Source organism: Laetiporus sulphureus, assembly GCF_001632365.1.
Source record: "Laetiporus sulphureus 93-53 unplaced genomic scaffold LAESUscaffold_9, whole genome shotgun sequence".
NCBI lineage: Eukaryota > Fungi > Basidiomycota > Agaricomycetes > Polyporales > Laetiporaceae > Laetiporus > Laetiporus sulphureus.
Genome location: NW_024468518.1, coordinates 396,682 through 415,229, shown reverse-complemented (window position 1 = coordinate 415,229; position 18,548 = coordinate 396,682). Strand labels below are relative to the sequence as shown.

General features: G+C 53.3%; 8 protein-coding genes across 8 annotated transcripts; 3 read left to right on the top strand and 5 right to left on the bottom strand.

Moving 5' to 3' along the window:
• Positions 1-390: 390 nt before the first annotated feature.
• LAESUDRAFT_723230 (uncharacterized protein) lies at positions 391-2,223 on the bottom strand. The gene is made up of 5 exons (XM_040908375.1): positions 1,989-2,223; positions 1,785-1,930; positions 1,639-1,710; positions 900-1,575; positions 391-846 (listed from the first exon to the last, which is right to left on the bottom strand). The coding sequence occupies exons 1-5, from the start codon at positions 2,089-2,091 to the stop codon at positions 773-775; spliced, it is 1,071 nt and encodes a 356-aa protein (XP_040766675.1). The 5' UTR covers positions 2,092-2,223; the 3' UTR covers positions 391-772.
• A 1,460-nt stretch (positions 2,224-3,683) lies between these two features.
• Positions 3,684-5,784, bottom strand: LAESUDRAFT_566792 (uncharacterized protein). The gene is made up of 6 exons (XM_040902979.1): positions 5,564-5,784; positions 5,464-5,509; positions 5,279-5,410; positions 5,061-5,225; positions 3,933-4,984; positions 3,684-3,855 (listed from the first exon to the last, which is right to left on the bottom strand). The coding sequence occupies exons 1-5, from the start codon at positions 5,627-5,629 to the stop codon at positions 3,954-3,956; spliced, it is 1,440 nt and encodes a 479-aa protein (XP_040766674.1). The 5' UTR covers positions 5,630-5,784; the 3' UTR covers positions 3,684-3,855; positions 3,933-3,953.
• Positions 5,785-5,838: 54 nt separating this feature from the next.
• Positions 5,839-9,440, bottom strand: LAESUDRAFT_723229 (uncharacterized protein). The gene is made up of 9 exons (XM_040908374.1): positions 9,072-9,440; positions 8,959-9,018; positions 8,766-8,831; positions 8,664-8,714; positions 8,562-8,615; positions 8,459-8,512; positions 8,351-8,410; positions 6,095-8,296; positions 5,839-6,055 (listed from the first exon to the last, which is right to left on the bottom strand). Exons 1-9 carry the CDS (start codon positions 9,248-9,250, stop codon positions 5,986-5,988), a joined length of 2,796 nt encoding a protein of 931 aa, XP_040766673.1. The 5' UTR covers positions 9,251-9,440; the 3' UTR covers positions 5,839-5,985.
• A 334-nt stretch (positions 9,441-9,774) lies between these two features.
• Positions 9,775-11,305, top strand: LAESUDRAFT_811035 (S-adenosyl-L-methionine-dependent methyltransferase; the record flags this gene model as incomplete). The annotated part of the gene is made up of 7 exons (XM_040914282.1): positions 9,775-9,854; positions 9,919-10,040; positions 10,098-10,325; positions 10,382-10,790; positions 10,842-10,900; positions 10,966-11,173; positions 11,226-11,305. Exons 1-7 carry the CDS (start codon positions 9,818-9,820, stop codon positions 11,300-11,302), a joined length of 1,140 nt encoding a protein of 379 aa, XP_040766672.1. The 5' UTR covers positions 9,775-9,817.
• On the bottom strand, positions 11,281-11,659 carry LAESUDRAFT_566465 (uncharacterized protein). The gene has a single exon (XM_040902978.1). The coding sequence runs from the start codon at positions 11,567-11,569 to the stop codon at positions 11,330-11,332; it is 240 nt and encodes a 79-aa protein (XP_040766671.1). The 5' UTR covers positions 11,570-11,659; the 3' UTR covers positions 11,281-11,329.
• Positions 11,492-13,313, top strand: LAESUDRAFT_723227 (eukaryotic translation initiation factor 5). The gene is made up of 5 exons (XM_040908373.1): positions 11,492-11,670; positions 11,733-11,809; positions 11,864-12,743; positions 12,799-13,029; positions 13,084-13,313. Exons 2-5 carry the CDS (start codon positions 11,751-11,753, stop codon positions 13,123-13,125), a joined length of 1,212 nt encoding a protein of 403 aa, XP_040766670.1. The 5' UTR covers positions 11,492-11,670; positions 11,733-11,750; the 3' UTR covers positions 13,126-13,313.
• A 180-nt stretch (positions 13,314-13,493) lies between these two features.
• On the bottom strand, positions 13,494-15,933 carry LAESUDRAFT_723226 (DEAD-domain-containing protein). Its single transcript, XM_040908372.1, has 8 exons — positions 15,661-15,933; positions 15,535-15,609; positions 14,965-15,484; positions 14,469-14,914; positions 14,304-14,417; positions 14,216-14,249; positions 13,827-14,161; positions 13,494-13,766 (listed from the first exon to the last, which is right to left on the bottom strand). Exons 1-8 carry the CDS (start codon positions 15,785-15,787, stop codon positions 13,543-13,545), a joined length of 1,875 nt encoding a protein of 624 aa, XP_040766669.1. The 5' UTR covers positions 15,788-15,933; the 3' UTR covers positions 13,494-13,542.
• A 945-nt stretch (positions 15,934-16,878) lies between these two features.
• Positions 16,879-18,523, top strand: LAESUDRAFT_647678 (DOT1-domain-containing protein; the record flags this gene model as incomplete). The annotated part of the gene is made up of 5 exons (XM_040904067.1): positions 16,879-16,994; positions 17,043-17,125; positions 17,175-18,128; positions 18,186-18,286; positions 18,338-18,523. 5 exons carry the CDS (start codon positions 16,879-16,881, stop codon positions 18,521-18,523), a joined length of 1,440 nt encoding a protein of 479 aa, XP_040766668.1.
• Positions 18,524-18,548: the final 25 nt, after the last annotated feature.

Genomic DNA, 18,548 nt, shown 5'->3' with positions numbered 1-18,548 from the left:
CTGGCGGTGTTGCGTCGCCATCGGTGAAACCAGTCACCAGCGGAGCTACCGTATAGAAGTCGTCGGACACGGGCCAGCTATATGCTACCGGAGTAGCAAGGGGTATCACGAAAGCTGGAGAATGATATAGCGCGCCGTGTCCGTCGATGAAGGGACAAGCGTCGCTGGACAGCACTTGACGAAAAGTCAGTATGACAGCCACGTGGTTCGTTTCTTGTGCGATGGCCATCTTTGGCCATCCCGATATTCCGACTCTCTGATATCACTAAAGGCCTCGCACGTTCCAGGCAGAAAAAGAAAAGGCTCCCGACGGTTGCACGAGTAACTCGGGTGTCGAAGCTGCTTATAAGTATTGGCGATGCGTAATTTCGGCTCATGAGGCGAAGTTACACACTGCATCGATACGATTGCCATGACTTCAAAGGCCACGACTGAAGTGAACATGAATTGCTGAGTCTATTTCATAAATGTCATACCCTACGTAGCAATCTACACACGCACTACAACACATGAAGTACATAATAGAACAACAACAGCGGGATTACGGGAGGGAGGTGGCGCGGACAATATGGCCAGGCAGGGATCATTATGGGACATGATGGTACACTATACCAGCGCACATGGTATCGACAAGAACGTTCAGCAGTAGGCAAAGAGCAGGCCACCAGGGTAACACCGGAGCAGGTATCGACGAGCAGTGACGTCCAGATACGGGGCGAGCAGACTTAGGCATAATATACAGATAATTAGGACGGCGTCGTCAAAGGGCAGATCAGAAGGTGGCGAACTGTATGGGTCCGCCGGGTGAGCGGGGCGCAGGCTCACGAGGGACTCGAAGCTTGAAATCTGCATAAACATCGTAAGCAATCCGGCGGACAGAATGTCCGGATACAACCCACCTCCATCAATGATGACCGGATTGGCCTTCCATCTTCTCCGTTCCTCCTCCTCGCGTTCGAGCTCGATCTCATGAGGCGCCTTCTCACCAGGTATCTGAGGCCCGATGAGATTGATGGCCTGTTTCGGCTCCCAACGACCGCCTCCATTGGCTTTGCAAATCGCGCTCGGGTGGCGCAGAGGATAAGCTAGTAGCTCGCTGAAATCGGCTGAAACCGGAGGCGCATTCTCAATGCGCTCGACAACATTAACGTCGACGATGAGGTTCTGTAAAGAACGAACGGGCGAACGAAGCGGAGATGAAGGGATCCGTGGAGACGTGGTGTGTGCGCGACGCATCTTCGGGCGGGCGACCGGAGCAAAGCGATCAGACGGAGTAGAAGGCGCGGATACTATAATGGAGGAAGCGGAGGAGTCCGACTCTCGGATGGCATCCTGAAGAAGGGCGATGGAAGCTGTTGCTCCTAGGGGAGGGGAACGAGGCGTTCTAACGCCATGGACGAGATCCCAACAATGGTCACACACCCTGGAGAGGACAACCGGTGACGTTGGAGAACCGAAGGTGGAGATGGGGATGTCATGCGGGGGGAAGAAGAATTCAAGGTTCGAAGTGTTGAGGAGTGTGGTCGCACGACTAGAACAGTCGTTGCAGAAGACACCACCACACTTGCGACAATGCTGTACATGTATGAGGATGCGGTGAGCACGGAGCTTAAGCTAACATGATGGTGATGGACGCACATGTCGCCGCTCCCAGATAGAGAACTTCTTACGGCAGAGGAAGATATCGCAGTGGGACGCCTGCGCGTCAGGCTGTGCAGAACGAGGATCATCAATCACATGTCAACGCACTGCAGTAGATGCTAGCAGATGGAAGTGAAACACACCTTCCATAAGTGCTTGGGAAGTAACACCGCGAGGTGCTCGTTCCTTCGGATGACGGGGAGCTCAGCGCTCCCCGGGTCCGAGGCACACGACTGGCTATCGAGAGTACTCAATGAAGAGCTCTCTGAGGACGTGGATGCGCATATTCCTTGACAGAGAACGATATCAGTGGCTGTGTGAGGACGTGCAGGGCTCGCCACACATACCTTGCGAGGACGATACACTCGCGCACTCATCCTGCGAACTGCAGAAGGACAAGGAAGAGGAACGCGTTGCCAGTCGGGATGCGAGTAAAGAAGCGAACTTCATCCTTGAAGAGGGGAAAGGGCGGTGGATCCGGGGCGGAGAAGGGGAGATGCGACGGTGAAATCGCCTGGGCGGGGAAAGACCCTGCCACCGCGATGCATACTTATGTACGGTCGACCGCAAGGTGCAGGCGCTGTACATGCGGAAGGCATCCGTGATTTGATGGAGATTAAGCTTCGCCCTGGGCCGAGGACATCGCGATTTGCCGGTATTTCGATTTGCGCCCTCGGCAAAGGCATTTAGCTCGAGGCACTTTTCCGAATTCCTGCAATTTTCCATTGGATACCCAATTTCCCGCGGCTCCCATTGGCCGCGCGCCTGATGGCCTCCGGCAATGCCTCAACCGTACGGGCATCGGGAGGCCAAATGCACTGGGCCTCACAGGCCAGTGCACGGGCCTCAGGTCGGCACTGCGGGGTGTAATGTTTAGGATGCGCAAGGGTGCGCGGCGCTGACAGACTGCCACTAGCGGCCACGCGTGTCCCACTGCGCAGCCTCGGTGCCACAGCGACGCATGGCAAAAGGTGTTTGGGATTTCGCCAAAGAACCTCAGCCGAAGCGTAAGAAACGTCGGCGATTTGGGCTGGGAAGTTATCTGATCGCCCCTCCCATTTCCGGGCGGACCTGGATTCCCATAAGCGAATCCTACCCTGCATGCTCTCACGTCACAGAGAATGAGGTAACTGTGCTCCTTGTCGCATCGTCACCATCAGCCCTCTGGCTGGCCATAGCAAGGTTCCTCCCTCTGTTTACTCGGCTTGCAATCTGTCGAGATCTTCACGTGGAAAGAACCGATTGTTCTGCGAACGGGCCACAAAGTAGTAATCGATGACACAGATTTGATCAGCTGCGACGCTCGGTGTGTTAAGCTCTCTCGGGTCACTCGCGTCGCGTAGTTTACGAAGCCTGGAACTTTCGTAAGGAACAACAAGGGGGGCGGCCCCGTGCTTCAAATGAAACGTAACAGAAAGGATGTGACGCTTCGTAAGTTCGGCTACAGATATAGCTTGCGCTGGAGACACGTCCCTGTCATACGGAACTTCTCAACCACTCGGAAGTCAGTGTGGGGGGCACATCTCTGTCCCACCGAGCGGTAGTTTTGAACTGAGTTTGCTCGGCTTGCCGCTAGATCTGCCCGCACTTTGCCCGCAGGTTCGATTTGAATCTGTCGATGATCACACGGGCGGGGCTATCCCGCGACGCTAGTGACAGCACTTCCATGGCTAGCAAGCTTTACCAAAAGAGCCCGTGAACACCGAGACCTATGAGGCCGAAGAGCCATAGCAACCATACACAATCAAACCGTGAAGTCGCCGGTGCGATAGGACTTTCCGTGCCTGTATGTCAAGCGCAAAGTCCATAGCTCCGCAACGCTAGCTATGTGTTCGGCAATCTTCTATTTGAGATGGTTGTTCATGCACATCTGAAGCTCGGAGCACCTCGAGAATCGTCGCCTTGCAGCGATGCACTTACCATAATGCGCTGTAAGAGAGCAGTGGCACAGGAACCCAGCTTGAGCTTGACCGTCTTGACATGAGCTGATCATGCAGTTCGGAGGCCTCACGGCCATCACATTCGTTGTTAACTCCAGCAGAGCACATATAGCGGCAATCATACCCTGCCTAGCACTACATCCATACTAGCCGCATACAGTTAAGATGAGCACGCCCATGGCCACAGGTACCGTCGTTCGCAACAATCCGAGCGCAGGCGCGCTGTTACGACACGACGCCCGCGATGCAGCTCACCGACGAGCGCTGCGCTGTCCTATTGGCCGAAATGTCCGATGTGAGCGGCGTCATCATGAACGTAGTTAACGGCGGCGGCCCGCGGAGCGCGCGCACCTTCTGCTTCAATGGCTGCCTTCATCTCCCGAGCCAGACCCTTTCAGCAAGGGCAAGCACCACCCCACGCTCCACGTCGCCCATGTCGGGTGTCGGGCGTTCGATGGTCCCTCTCCTGCTTCCCTCGTCGATGATGTTCCCAGGTGGCGCAGTGCCACCTTCGAAGTGGGCTGTTGTCCGAGTACGCCTCAATACGCTCGATAGCGCTCCGAATATGGCGTCGTCAAGGAGCTCATCTTGGTCGCGTTGCGGCGTCGGAACCGAGGCGCCAGCGCCGAGCGGTAGCACCAGGTGGAGAACATTGCATAGGTACCACAGTGTGTCCTTTCTTATCAATGACTCCATGCGCTCCGACGTTTGAGACACGCGAGCATCGTGGAGCGTGGATTTGGATTTGCTGTTAGCGTCGGATCCTGATGCATGATCGCCCGCATATAGTCTTTGCAATTCACGGACTGTCTCTAAAGCAACAACTTGCTTGACCGTGCGAATGGTGAATATCACAGCAGCCCGACGAGTCACAAGGCTGGAGAATTCCTCCAGAGCTGAAATCGTCCTATCCAGGAGAGAGAATAGATCCGGGCGAATATCAGACGGAAGCTTAGTGGCAACTTTCTTCTTCGCGCGAGGCGCCAATAGCACCGATAAGTGTGCGCTAGAGAGAGGCCTGAAGGCTCGGATTGCAGGGACTAGGATAGTTTCCGTTAGAACCCTTAAGGTGTCCTCTACGATGGAAAAGCGCGAAGTAGCTTTAATCTTTTGCTTTTGAGGGGTCCCGACCAGCAGCGAGAGAGCTACGATGAGTAGCCTGTGTATCAAGGTCGCAGCAGCATCCAGAGCATCGACGGCACCAGCAGTAACAGGGTTTGGAGGAAGTAATGATGTGAGCAGACTACCAAGCGAGTCGACAGCATGTCTCAACGATGTTGCCAGAGATTCGTCCATGATAGCAGAGGCAGAACTCTCGCCAGACCGACTAGATACAAGCATATCAAGAGTCTCGAAGGTGGATAGGAGATCTGGTGTTGAAGACAACTTCGCGAGGTTGATCTCTGTACAATTCACGGAATAGTATATGAGAAACTCCGTACAAATCGTTTCCAGCGGTTAGATATGGCTAAGACGCACTAGCATTCATTCCGCCTAGCAAGGTCTTGAGCTCCGGTTTCGGGTGTAAAACTGGAGCATCAACTTGACCCTTCGCTTTTTTCTTCTTTGATTTGCTCTGGCCAGCTGCGGCAGACTCCGCAGATGTCTTCGCACCCGATTGCGCCTCTCGCATACATTGCAGTTCTCATGGAGTCTAAGTCTCACATGGTCCTAAATAAACAGGCAGGCATGCTTACCTGCGTGTTCTTTCTCGTACTTCGTCTCTAATGCTTTCAAGCTTTGCTCGAGGGTAAGCGCGCGCTCGCGCCAATCCTCGTTTCTCTGCGTCTCGTCGGGAGAGAATTTTGAACGAAGGTCGAGAACGTAAGCTGAAAAGTTACTTTAAAACTCAACACCATAATTCTCTCGTTGCTTAACCTACCTTCATACGACTGCTTAGCAGGCTTGAAACGGAGAGCAGCCAACGCCTAAGGCACGGAAAATTAGCGAAAACCAAGTAACACTTCGAGGAGCATGAGAACAATTGCGATTCTGATGCTTCGCGCAAAGTTCAGTTTTGATTGTGAGAGGGTATCAGTAGTCGTCATGGTCAGTAAGCGATGTAGAGAACAGCTGCCGATACGCCCAACTTTGCGGTGGACTCGGATGTATGCGCGAGCGGCGTCTAATTGCCATGGTGACGGTACGACGCGTCTCGTCACATTTGGTCACGTCGCGTTTGGCGTCTTGTTGCTCTTGCATTTCGATTTCTACCTCTTCCCACTCCTCCCTTAGCATGACTCGCACAAATTACATATCTGCTCGCTCCATCCCAACGCTGGGCTCGGGACGCACATATATTGGCGCGACTAGACGCGTGAGGTACGAACATGGTCCTTGTTGCACTTTACACTACAAACCGTCAAACCATACATCGCACTCAGCAAGAGAAAAACCTAGCATATTAGAACAAATCAAGAAATTCTACGCGTCGTAGATCGCGTCGACGGCATGGATTAAGGTGCTGTGATGAGCTCCGTTAATGCATGTATCGACCACTAACGTAGGACGACGTACAGTCGTGCTCCTGCACCATCATCGGCGCATTCCTCAGAGCGCGTTCATCCTCGTCGACCACCATGCCATCACCACGCAGAGCGCCCCGCGTAAATCGCGAACCACCTGGCGAATCCCATAGACTCCGATAAAGCAAAGGACGCGGCTGCTCCCTCGGCGCAGCACGGCGGATGGGCGTGTCGTCGTGGGAATATATACTACGGTACGGGCTGTTGGGGGGTAGATTGTTGTAGCGATCAAAGTTTGACAAGGTGAGTGTGCCTCCACTTAGTCTCCAGGCGTCACTTGCGGTGCGTAGTGGGCCCCCATTCCGTCCAGACCAAATGCCACCCTTTGGAGTCGTATACGATGCGTGTTTGCTACGCGACGGCGTGTTGTTGGGGTCAAATGGTGAGTCGAACTGGTGGCCTGGAGTTGTGTACACTCGCGCGCTATGCGCAGACGTGTTGGGCGTAGAGGAAGGCCCTCCGGTCCTTCCTCCCCATGATGTGCGGGAGTGATATGTGGATGTAGAGTCGCGACTCCGCGAGGGCGTTTTAGGACGTCGGCTAGAGCTCCATGGTGTCTTCGGAGACCCCTGGAGAGCGCCCTGATACAATAGGGGATCGCGAATCCCATCCATTGCCGGCCGTTCGTCGGTCGGTACAAAGGTGGGTTCAGTGTGCGCAAGCGCCGCGAGCTCGACCCCGAGACATGCGGAACAATACCATGGGTCGTCTTCCTCGCCAAGCTCCTCTGCAGATTTAATGCCGACGCACTGCAAATGATACCATGTATGACAATCATCACATTGAACCAATGGGCGTCCGTCGTCACCACGTCTACAAGGGCAAAGCACTGCCTCGTCATCCTCGCCTTCTTCCGCGGCTGCCTTTTCACGTCTCCTACGCGCCGCCAATGCCCGCACAGAACGTTTTGACAGCAACGCCGCCCTGGCATCTGCAGGATCGCTCGGAATCACCACACTGCCTCGTTCAGTGTAAGGGTCGCGAACATGCAAGTTGCTCTTGAGAGGAACCACCTTCCCTCGTCCCTTCTTCATCAGTGGAGGCAGAACGTCGTCATCATGAGACCGTACAACCGGTTGTAATGATTGGTCTTCCACCACATCTTCCTCCTCACTGTCGCTGTCGCTGTCACGTTCCAGATAGCGTTCGATGCATTTGAGACGTTCTTCCTCCTCCATCCGCGTCATCTCATCGCGCTCTTGCAGCCGCATACACCAAGGAAATGCCGAATCCAACCAGTTTGGCCCTTTGATCTCTCGCTCTTCCAGTCGCAAGTCAAGCAAACCGCGCTTTGCGTGATCGCCACGTCGCTTCTTGCGCCGAGAGCTCCGCTTCTTCGGTGACTCTTGCTGAGCAGGGGTCTCTTCCGGGGGAACTAGGACTCTACCTCTGCCCTCCATCTCAACTGCAAGCATTTTGCTAGGAGGCGCTGACGTCTCCTTATGCTGGAAGGCTGCCAAACGCTTGCGCTTAAGCAACTCCTTTTCAGATGGCACCGACTCGGTGTCCGGCTCCGAAGTCAAGCTTGATGGACCTGGTTGACCCGGTGTTGCTTGCTGCAGCCACTGGAGAGCACGCTGAGACAAGCCGTTCGCACCTTTGCTTATAGGTGTCTGCGGATCAGGTACAACAGTTGACCCATAGCCTGGATAGCCACCCGCTAAGAGGCTCTGCTCAAAGGTTTCTTCGGATGTCTCTTGAAACAACTGTATCCTCCGGCCTTTGACAGGGCTCACCGTGACCCCGAAGCCCGGCACCTGATCGTCGGCATCCAACGAGTCGCCATTGGGTTGGTCATGGGGCGAGCGAGGGCGTCGTACGAGGTAATCAGGCCTCCTCGCCTCTTTTTCATAGCTGCGTGCGACCTGGTCTGTGGCCAACTGCAGACGCATACGCTGTACCTCGCCCCCGATAGCCCGCTGAGGGATCGGTGCAGACAGCAAAGGTGGCGATTTGGGGCTAGAAGAATCAGGCGAGAACAAATCGTCACCGCATCCCGGAGTCGACAGCAAGGCATTGCTTGATGTGGTAGACGACGTCGATACGGCATGACTCTTGGGCATGGACTGATCAGCAAGCGTCAGGCGACCCAGGGGCGGAGAAGACAGCGTTGTATATGGAGTCATCTCGCGTGACGACGGAGGAGTGTGCTGTCCAGTAGATGATGCTGAAGCTACACTTTCTTTCCCTCTACAGAAATCGGCAGATAAGCCGAGATATCGATAAACAATCGACATAACGCACTCAATTTGGATGTTCGATCCAATCGCGAATGGTGAAGAAAGAATCGAAGCTGAATCCAAACTGTCGCACAATTAGTCAGGTATGCAGGGAAGTTGTTGAGATCCTTACGCTGCAGGCGCCATGCCATTGGGCAGTTGCAGGTCTCTCCGAGGCAGGAAGGGACTAGAACTAAGGTCAGAGTTAGCGAGCGACATCAAAGAGTTAAACGGACCTTGAGTCAGGCGTGATAAAGGACTGTGACGCTGCCACATGCTCTTCCACTCTGCTGAACGATGCGTCAGCATTGCTCAGCGTGCGGCAGCAAGGCGCTCACCTCAGCGACCGATGTGGCATAAACTGCGGAGCTGGCAGGCGTTCATGAAAACTTAAATAGATTGAATGAGGTTGAACAGAATGATCGTAAGGAGGAACACACCTTTGTGGCATAGGTGACTCCGGTAGATATGCTCTTCCAGCAACGTAGGAACCGGCAGTCCCTGGGCTACACGAGATGTGTAAGCGTCTATAGAGCCACAACACGCTGAAACCTGCACTGAGCGCGTTGTCACAGCACGAGCAGGGGCTGCCGGCGACAGATGCGCGGCGTGAATCGGACATGAGCGACTTACCTCTGCGGAGTCGGCAAATGAGTATTGTGGCTTGAGCCGAACGGGTCATGCCGAGGAGGACTGGGTTCTTGAGTATGACAAGCATCAATGGAAAGACGAAGAAGCGAACGAACCTCTTTCTAGGCGTAGTTAGCTCTAACCCACCCGTGGCAATTGGCATCGACCACGTCTGTTCCCCCACACCACCGATAGTAGGTGGTTGATCGAACAACCCCGGAGACGTTTGCGATGACGATGTCATGTCCATAGTCATATCATTCAGAGAGTTCGGTTCGTCGTAAATAGCAGCCATGACAGGTCAGTTGGTAGCTTGTCGAATGCCAGAGGCCAGAGGCAATAAATTAGCAAACTGAGGAGTCTGATCGAAATCGCCGAAGCACGAAAGCGAGCAGAACAGCGATTTGACAATCGCAAGACTCTGCAAGCACTAAATAGAGCGGATACTGGGGAGCAGGACGCCCTCAGTCGTGGATGTATCGCACAAGGAGGAACAGGAGAAGATTAGGTAATCCTCGTTGAACTCCTCCTAATGACGGCGAGCCGCGGACGTTGAATTTTCGTGAATCAACAAGATTGCATCTCAGTCGCAGACCTCACAATTCTTGCTTTCCGCGTGCGCATGGTCATTTGGAGTGAACTGCACCGTCGTTGTGGAAATTCCCCAGTCCAACCTCTTGATGTCTCGAACTACATCAAAATGGACTTCCAGATCAATTTACGGTAATGTTTGACAGGCGCTTCAGAGGCGCCGACTGAACTATCACATCACCGCTCGCGCTAAGGATCACGCGCCGTTATTCTTTACTACGCGCAACTCCGATATACGGTGGAGTGTCTTAGCAAGCAGAGTGTTCTCTGTATGACTACCAGAGCACTCGAATTTTACTCTGGCATAGGTATAAGCGCAGCAGCACGGTGCGGAATGAAGATGCATTCACTTTGTACTCAGTTTTTGAGCAGGTGGCCTCCATCGCGCTCTATCGAAAAGTGATATCGATGGCATAATCGTGCGTGCGTTCGACTGGGACCAGTGTGCCTGTCGTGTCTACGCAGCCAATTACGGAGGCAAAATTGTGCGACAGGTATGATCACCAGCCCGCCCTTCACGGCGACCCTTTGATTCACAATCTGTCGAATAGGTGGACATCTCGACTCTGTCTGCAACAGAGCTGACTTCATATGGCGCGGATCTGTGGATGATGTCTCCATCATGTCAACCGTACACTGTACTCAACCCGCTTGCAAAGGATGCCGCAGATCCCCGCGCGAAGTCTTTCATTCGCCTAATGGAAAACGTTCTCCCAGAGATGGCCAAGACACGGAGTCAACCGAAATACTTGCTCATAGAGAACGTAGCCGGATTTGAGGTACCTATCCATTCGCCTCTAACCTACCATTTGTTCTGAACAAATGGCCTGCAAAGAGTTCTAGCACAAGGCAACGGCTGCTGGCCACGCTCGATTCCCTCGACTATTCCGTGCTCGAGCTGCTTTTGACACCGCTACAATTCGGAATTCCAAACTCTCGCTTGCGATACTACCTTCTCGCCAAACTCAACCCCGCATCTTTCGCAAATGTGCATGGACCAAATACGTCAGAAATCTGGCGTCATATACCTGGCCACGGGCAGGATTGGATTGACCCGAGGTTCACTTCGGATCAGCCAAAAACAGACAGCACTGGAGTCAAAGAAATCCGGCAGTATTTAGATCCTCATAGCACGGAGGGTGATATCCATCCTAACGCAGTCCCGGATCACGTCTTAGCGAAATGGGGACGGCTATTCGACATTATTCTGCCGTTCTCCAGACGCAGCTGTTGCTTCACTCGGGGTGAGTTTGATTATCGCACTTCCACGCTCTTTCCGTGCTTAAAGTAGCCAGGATATGCGAAGATGGCCGAACGCTCGGGGTCAGTGCTTCAGATGAACGAAGAGCTTGATGTCAGTGGTTGCGGATTCGGCCTCCATTCTTCTGCATCCTCTGACAAGTATCCTCGGCCATGCAGACAACGAGCGTCTTTAACCGCTTCCTCGTGGCACAGGGTCGCGGTGAAAAAGATGCCGTGCGCATGCTAGACCCCCTACGGCTGCGCTACTTCTCACCCAGCGAGCTGCTGCGGATTTTCTGCTTTGAGCCCTCTACCGATGAGCAGGCAAAGCAAACGTTCTCCTGGCCCAACAACTTGTCGATGAAGACGAAAAACCGACTAATTGGTAACAGCGTGAATGTTCGGGTAGTGACTGAACTTGTTAACTATCTCTTTAGATCTTGACGTACACTCGCGCTCTTATGTGCCGTATACCTTGTCTCTTATTACTAATGAATTGACGAAGTTGCAATGAGGCTACAATCATTTTTGGTCATTCGGATTAGATACGCGCCGTGCTGATGAAGCAAAGGAGGTCATCCGATCCAATGAAAGGAAATGCGATGCGGCCGTGGAGCTGAGTCAGCTCTGCCGGACATGAGCGCCGGCAAAGCCCGAAGGCGAATGACTTTGGGGCAGGCGGTGGCTCCCGACTTGCCTTCGTCCACATCGCACGTCCTGGAAATTTTTTGCATCTCGTCGCTCGCCGTCGTGCATTCCACAATTTCGTCCAACGCTTCATTACCAGCTGCTGTTCTCTGTACTAACAGGGGATACATGCTTCGACCTCCAATCTGTATATCGAGACACAAACGACCGTTGCATTCCAAAACACTTAGTATTGTCAGTAAATTCCTTGCTCAGTGCTACTCATCTGATTTTGACATACACTCGTTCTTCTTTAGCGTTAAACATCGCCCAACATGGCTGCCGGTGTTGTAAATATTCGTCGTGATGTCGACGACAAGTTCTACCGCTACCGGTTGGTAATGTCCACATGCTCTATTGATGCCTTTGCTGACTGTTTACCGTCTAGTATGCCCGTCCTCTTGACCAAGATTGAAGGCAAGGGCAACGGTATCAAGACCGTCATCCCCAACATGTCAGACGTCGCTCGGGCGCTGAGCCGACCGCCTACTTATCCTACCAAGTACTTTGGTTGCGAACTCGGTGCTCAGACAACCTTCGACGAGAAGAACGATCGCTACATTGTCAATGGTGCTCATGATGCGGCTAAGCTGCGCGAGCTTCTCGACGGCTTCATCGAAAAGTTTGTGCTTTGCAAGGCGTGCAAGAATCCCGAGACGGATCTCATCATCACTAAGAACGACGTGATCGTCCGCGATTGCAAGGCGTGTGGCGAACGTACGGGCGTCGACATGCGTCATAAACTCACCACCTTCATCATCAAGAACCCGCCGAAGAATCCGAAGAAGACCAAGGCGAAGAAGGCCTCTGCCGATGGCAGCCCCAGCCCTGGCGCTAACGGTCACGAGAATGGGAATGGCGATGCTCATGCCGACGCTGACGCCGAAAGCGACGATGAACTTACCAGGCGCATCAAGGCAGAAGCGGCGGAGCTCAACCCGGATGCTGTCGCTATTACCAAGGAAGACTGGTCCGTTGACACCTCGGCCGAAGCTGTGAAGGCCCGTGTTAAGGCCGTTGAGTCCAGCATGGCGGCTGTTGCGCTTGCAGGTGGGGATGACGATAGTGATGAAGGCGTCGATAGTCCCTATTCTCAGCTTGGGCGTTGGGTTCAGGAGAACAGGGACAGCGGCCCTGTTGAGATATACAAAAAGGCTGACGAGCTCGGCATCGCAAAGAAGCACAAATCTGTACAAGTGCTTATGCAAGTACTGTTCACTGCCGATATACTTGCCGAGATTCCTCAGTATGCGCCTCTCTTCAAGAAGGTCAGTATCTATCTGTCGCTACTCTGGTACAATGACTGACGTTTAACCCCAATAGATGGTCACCTCCGAGAAACATCAGAAATCTTTGCTCGGAGGCATGGAGCGCCTCGTGGGCGTAACTCACCCCGACCTCATCGCTGCGGTGCCGAAAATCCTCATGGAGTTTTATCAGGCAGACATTCTCGAGGAGGATGTTGTGAAGCAGTGGGGCACACACGTCAGCAAGAAGTACGTCGACAGGGACACGAGCAAGAAGGTTCGCAAAGCCAGCGAGCCCTTCTTGAAGGTTAGTCTCAACGTTTTACTATCGTAATACCCACACTCATCAATTGTATTCTAGTGGCTTGATGAAGCCGACGACAGCGATGAGGACGACGATTAGTTTGGTCGGACCATTATCTGTACATTCATGTTGCATGCCCTACTCCACGTCGTGAACCCAGCTCCGCTCTGTATCGTTCTGTATATTGGATATTGATAATGGTATGACTGTTGTACGTTTGTTGTAGAGGTGTGTAGCTTGTCATCGCACAACGAGGACACCAATGCGTCATCACTTTGCTTCTAAAAACGTGCACTGGGCGGAAAGAGTATCTAACGGGCGCGAATGCACGACGATAGATTGCCTTCGTCGCAATAATCTATGATGCTTGCAATATCCTAAGCCTGCGCGTGGTAAACTACTGACGGGAAATTCACTGTCACTACGCGAGCACCGCTCCCAGCAAACGTCCGACGTCCAACGTCATGAATAAGTGTGTAGAAAAAATCTATTCGATTAGGAACAGTGAAAGAGGCTTCAGAAGACGATCTTCGTAGGGCCAGTAGGTGCAGGAATGTCGTCTCTAAAGAAGGCGCCGTACGCGCCGTGCGTTTTCTTCTTGATCGTCATCGGAAACTTTTTGAGATCCTCGCACTCGAAGCCGCTATCCCGGAGTACTCGGGCTAGCTCCCCAGCAAGAGCACGCTCATGAGCATCTCCAGTAAAGAACGTTATGGACTTGCCGCTCTTCCCTCCACGGCCTGATGCCAAGATCGCCACGAATCAGCCATTTCGCGAACCTTGAGACAAGAAGCACGTACCAGTCCGCCCGATCCGGTGAATGTAATCCTCAATTGTCAGCGGGAACGTGTAGTTGATCACAGCCGCGACGTTCGGAATGTCAAGTCCCCGCGCCGCGACGTCTGTCGCAACGAGCAAGCCCGTCACACCCGTCTTAAAGTTCTGCAGCGCCTCCATGCGCGCGGGCTGCGACATGTCGCCGTGCAGGCCAGTGACGCTGTAACCCTTACTGCGCAGCATGCCCTCGACACGCGAAGCTTCCTTTTTGTAGAGCGCAAACACAAGGATGCGCGCGTCCTCAGGCGAACCGGACTTCTTGTGGGAGAGCTTGCGTAGGTGGCCCAGAAGGCGGGAGCTGCGTACAACCGTGAGCGCGGGGGGTCGAAGGAACGCTGATCTGATGACTTACTCCTTGGAGCGAGCGTCGTCAAAGACCTCAACCACTATTGAATAACATATTCTCAGAAGTTGCTCATATGCGGAGATGTGCGACTTACTTTGCTCCACATGACTGTTGGCTGTCAGATCATCACTACCCACAGTCACTCGAACCGGGTCCCGTTGGAACGACGCCGCTAGTCTCCGCACCGCCTCAGGCCATGTCGCGCTAACTGTAACGAATGTCAAGAAAGATCTAACTCAAAAAAGGAGGTGCGACTTGCACATGAGAGTTTGTCGCTCCGGCCCTTGCTTCGCGTATCCAATGATCGTCCGGATATCATTCTCGAAGCCCTTGTCCAGCATCCTGTCCGCCTCATCCAGAACCAAGTACGTGACTTGGCTCAGGTCGCACACGCCATCACCCACCAAGTCAAGAATCCGCCCGGGAGTGCCGACGATAATCTTCGTCGTCTTGCCGTTCTTGTTAGCGTTTTTCAGCGCCTTGGCCTGTGGTCCCTTGTCGACGCCACCGAACACCGCGACACTTGCGATGCCGAAGGGCGCGCCAAGTTTATCAAGAGTCTCATGTGTTTGGATGGCCAGCTCGCGTGTGGGTGCCATGACGAGCACGGAGACGGTCGTTGTGTCCTTGAACTTCCTCCCTTGTGGAGCTGGCGACAAAACAAGACGGGCGAGCGCGGGTAGGCCAAATGCAAGTGTCTTACCACTGCGTACTGCGTTAGATATTGTAGAGTATGGGGCAGCGTCAGGGCTCACCTCCCAGTCTCCGCAATACCAACCACGTCGCGACCCTCCAACGCCGGAGGCCATGAACATGCCTGAATTGGTGTTGGCTCGGTGAAATCGGTGAAAGCAGAATGCAATTCAGATGGGATGTCGAGCTGTCTGAACGAGAGCACTGGGATGACTTTCCCTGCATTCTCGGGCATGTGGATCGTCACGGAATGCTTAGTGAGAAATGCACTAATTTGTGATGGTGCTGGAGCACCAGCGGCAGTGCTCTCTGCCTTCTTCTCTTCACTCGTTCCGACGCTGCACGTTTCAGTCTTTTTGAGTTCCATCTTCTTCCTTTTCTTCTTCTCTTCTTTGGGCGTGGCAACGTCGGGAACAGACTCTGCAATAGTTCCTTCAATCTCTGGTGCCTCCGCATCTCTCTTGCGTCTCTTCTTATCTTTCTTGGGTACGTCCGACCGAGAAGCTTGACTATCTTCCTGTTCCCCCTCTCGTTCCCGCTTTCTCCTCTTCTTCTCGGTCTTGGAAGGGTCAATAGCCGTCTCTGGGAGACATGTGAGCAGATAACACACGTCACTCGTGCTCACTGCTCACCCGATCTCGCATCGCTCTCTACATCCTTATATTTGCTCTTCTTCTTGTGTTTTCTTCCAGGTGTGTCTTCTGTGGCTGAATACTTTCATCAATGTGGCAAAACACTGAGAAAACACACATACAGACCAACGGCCTCGACACGACGTTTTCGCTTCTCCTCTTTATGACGCTCCTTTTCCGGGGATCTTTTGGGCTTCTTGACCTTGACCACCGCGGAGTCCTCCAAAGAATGAGTAACGGAAGATTCGACCATTACTTCGATTGAGTGTGGCATTGAAACCAATTGAAACAGAGAAACCAGCTGGAATGATAGACAGCTGGTGATTATGCCAGTCCGACTTTTCTCGACAAGCGGCGGTGCAGCCAGCACGTTCTAGATGGCGAGGAGAGCAAGCTAAGACCAAGACAACTTTTGGGCCACAATTTGCTGCACCGGGCGAGATTGTTTGGCATTGCTTGTACTCAATCTAATCTAATCGTGCATTTGTCCCCGATCTAATCTAATCTTGTGCTCGCCCAGATCCTATGCTGCATTGGAAAGCAACATACGCTGAAAGGCTGTACCTCATATGAGTGTTGTGAAAGTGATTGTAGCGCACTCTGAAACAAGTGGCGGGCAGTGGCGGCACTCGTTTCGTACCGGCCACGTGAGTGAGAACTGCTTGGGCCCAAAGGGGCAACTCACGTGGAACACAGCGTTCCGGTGTCTGCTGTGGCGGGGACGCGCTCTTTTGCTCCTACCGCGATGAACGCCCGCCCCTCGTCTTCCGACCTCAACTTTTTCTCAAAGTCAAAGTCCTCGAAGGCAGGCGCGTCAATCGCTGTGCAGACAACCACGACGCGCGTGGTTGCGGTCCAGCGACCTGTGCAGCGGACACCTGATCCGAGGGTTGGCGCTGTCAAGGTCACTGTTCGATCTGCCACACCCTCTCCTTCTCCCTCAACGCTGGTCACTGATGAGAAAAGAAAACGCAAAATTTCCGAGCTCAATGAGCTACCCGTCAAGGCAAAACGGGCGCGTGCATCCTCGTCTGCTTCTGCATCCAAGATGCCTGCGAAGTCGCGCGCCCTTAGTCCTACGCCGTCATTCGGATCTTCAGGTCCAAGTCGACAACCTTCTCTCGCACCATCTCCGATGCCCGTCTTGCGTAGCAGCAAAAGCCGTTCGCGTTCGGTTTCCGTTTTTCCCACCGCCGCGCTTAGGCCGCGAGACTGCTGGGTGGATGAGCATGGAAAGCCTGGGCCTGCGTTCCTCAGTTCGGAGAGTGTCGTACAAGATCTGATCAAAACTTACAAAACATGTACGTTCTGCGTAATATGTGCGCCAAAACGAGTAGCTTGACTATGATAAATTCAGACTTTCGCGATCCTGACGATTCCGACAATCGTTCATTTGAAGTGCATCCTACGATATACCCTAGTGTAGAACTAGAATACCCAAACAGTGGTGCAAGCGAGAAGTAAGTGCCAAGGAGCCTTCACATTCTTCGTATCTTAACTGAGTCCAGGTTCGCTCTGCTGGTCCCGAAGGACAAGGATCACTATAACCCAATTATGTGTCTAGAAAACACATTGCATACCATCTACAAACGTAAGAACTATTTACTCCCCTTCTGCATCTACCTACAATCGTTCTGCAGATTATTTGACTCCTATCCAACAATCATGGTTCGGAACGCTACCATCGAGTAATCTGGCGGATGACGATATCCCTGGACCTGCTTCATTGACGGAGGCCGCTCTAGAGGCATCAACCGCATTATTCCCGCCTCCATCTGCACTCTCTGTCGCCTCTTCACCTGCATCATCTTCCTCGGATTCTTCTACGGATTCCTCAAGTTCCGCGTCGTCGAACTCATCTGCAACTTCCATAACTTCTGTATCATCAGTGTCTTCCATCGCTTCGCTTTCGTCAATCACCAATCTATCGCATCACGCTATTCAGATCTCACCTACTGCTGCACCGACCGTTAATTATCTCCGCTTACTCCAGCGCGCCATCAACAAGCGTGATGGGCCGCTTTTTATAAAGGTCATGGAGGCTATCAATGCTCTCCTCCGGCTGCTCAAGTATCCTCCGCTTCCCCCAGATCCTTTTGAATCGCCTCCGCCTAATTGTTTCCCGGATGTCGTGAAGTCATGGACGAACATTCCGAAAGAGGTGGTCACGCGCATCGTTGACGAGACGTACCAACGTGCCGTCGGACCGCATGTTGCAGAGCTGAAGCGCTACGAAGCGTTCTCCTCCGAGGTGTATGGCGAGCTCATGCCGGCGCTTGTCTCGCAGATCATCAACGAGACGGGCCTCGGTCCGGACTCGCTCTTCGTCGACCTTGGCTCCGGCGTGGGTAACGTTGTGCTGCAGGCAAGTCTGCAGACAGGATGCAAAAGCTTTGGTATCGAGATTATGCCGACGCCGGCCAAGATTGCGCGCAGCCAGCTCGAGCAAATCAGGATACGCTGCCGCATGTGGGGCGTCAAGATGGGTGAGGTGGAGCTGGAGGAGGGCGATATGCTGACGAGCAGGAAGGTGGACGAGCTGGTCCCGCAGGCGGACGTAGTGCTCGTGAATAACAAAGTGTTCTTGGAACCGCGTGAGTGCGAGGGTCCATCACCGTGCCGATGATAATGCTCATTCGCCATGAACCCAGTCAATGAAGCTTTGCGTCCTAAGTTCCTTGATTTGAAGGAAGGCGCCATCGTCGTCTCACTGAAGCCCTTCGTGTCCTCCTCGAGGCTTACTGAGCGCAATGTATGTTCAGACCTTAACCTCTCCCGAACGCTTACTAACTATTATGTACAGCTAGATGACATAAGCGCAATCTTCCAAGTCAAGGAGCGGCCATATTACGCCGGAAGCGTTTCCTGGGGGAATGGCGGAGGTTCTTATTACTTTCATCGAGTAGATCGCGAGGGGTATGCGGACATCAAGAAACGTTTTGAGAACTCTCGGACCACTCCAGCCCGAACTACTAGATCGCGACGATGACCTTTGTGGGCAGTATGGATTCGTA

Excerpts from the sequence above, each read along its gene's own strand:
- LAESUDRAFT_723230 (XM_040908375.1), bottom strand. The coding sequence starts at position 2,091 with ATGAAGTTCGCTTCTTTACTCGCATCCCGACTGGCAACGCGTTCCTCT. Across the intron at positions 1,711-1,784 it reads TTCCCAAGCACTTATGGAAG|CCTGACGCGCAGGCGTCCCA; the intron begins GTGTGTTTCACT and ends CGTTCTGCACAG. Across the intron at positions 847-899 it reads TCCGGTCATCATTGATGGAG|ATTTCAAGCTTCGAGTCCCT; the intron begins GTGGGTTGTATC and ends ATGTTTATGCAG.
- LAESUDRAFT_566792 (XM_040902979.1), bottom strand. The coding sequence starts at position 5,629 with ATGACGACTACTGATACCCTCTCACAATCAAAACTGAACTTTGCGCGA. Across the intron at positions 5,510-5,563 it reads GAAGCATCAGAATCGCAATT|GCGTTGGCTGCTCTCCGTTT; the intron begins GTTCTCATGCTC and ends TCCGTGCCTTAG. Across the intron at positions 5,411-5,463 it reads TGCTAAGCAGTCGTATGAAG|CTTACGTTCTCGACCTTCGT; the intron begins GTAGGTTAAGCA and ends GTAACTTTTCAG.
- LAESUDRAFT_723229 (XM_040908374.1), bottom strand. The coding sequence starts at position 9,250 with ATGGCTGCTATTTACGACGAACCGAACTCTCTGAATGATATGACTATG. Across the intron at positions 8,832-8,958 it reads CATTTGCCGACTCCGCAGAG|CCCAGGGACTGCCGGTTCCT; the intron begins GTAAGTCGCTCA and ends CATCTCGTGTAG. Across the intron at positions 6,056-6,094 it reads GTGCAGGAGCACGACTGTAC|CTCATCACAGCACCTTAATC; the intron begins GTCGTCCTACGT and ends GCATTAACGGAG.
- LAESUDRAFT_566465 (XM_040902978.1), bottom strand. The coding sequence starts at position 11,569 with ATGAAGCGTTGGACGAAATTGTGGAATGCACGACGGCGAGCGACGAGA.
- LAESUDRAFT_723227 (XM_040908373.1), top strand. The coding sequence starts at position 11,751 with ATGGCTGCCGGTGTTGTAAATATTCGTCGTGATGTCGACGACAAGTTC. Across the intron at positions 11,810-11,863 it reads GACAAGTTCTACCGCTACCG|TATGCCCGTCCTCTTGACCA; the intron begins GTTGGTAATGTC and ends TTTACCGTCTAG. Across the intron at positions 12,744-12,798 it reads ATGCGCCTCTCTTCAAGAAG|ATGGTCACCTCCGAGAAACA; the intron begins GTCAGTATCTAT and ends TAACCCCAATAG.
- LAESUDRAFT_723226 (XM_040908372.1), bottom strand. The coding sequence starts at position 15,787 with ATGGTCGAATCTTCCGTTACTCATTCTTTGGAGGACTCCGCGGTGGTC. Across the intron at positions 14,915-14,964 it reads GGTATTGCGGAGACTGGGAG|TGGTAAGACACTTGCATTTG; the intron begins GTGAGCCCTGAC and ends CGCAGTACGCAG. Across the intron at positions 14,162-14,215 it reads GACGACGCTCGCTCCAAGGA|CTCCCGCCTTCTGGGCCACC; the intron begins GTAAGTCATCAG and ends GGTTGTACGCAG.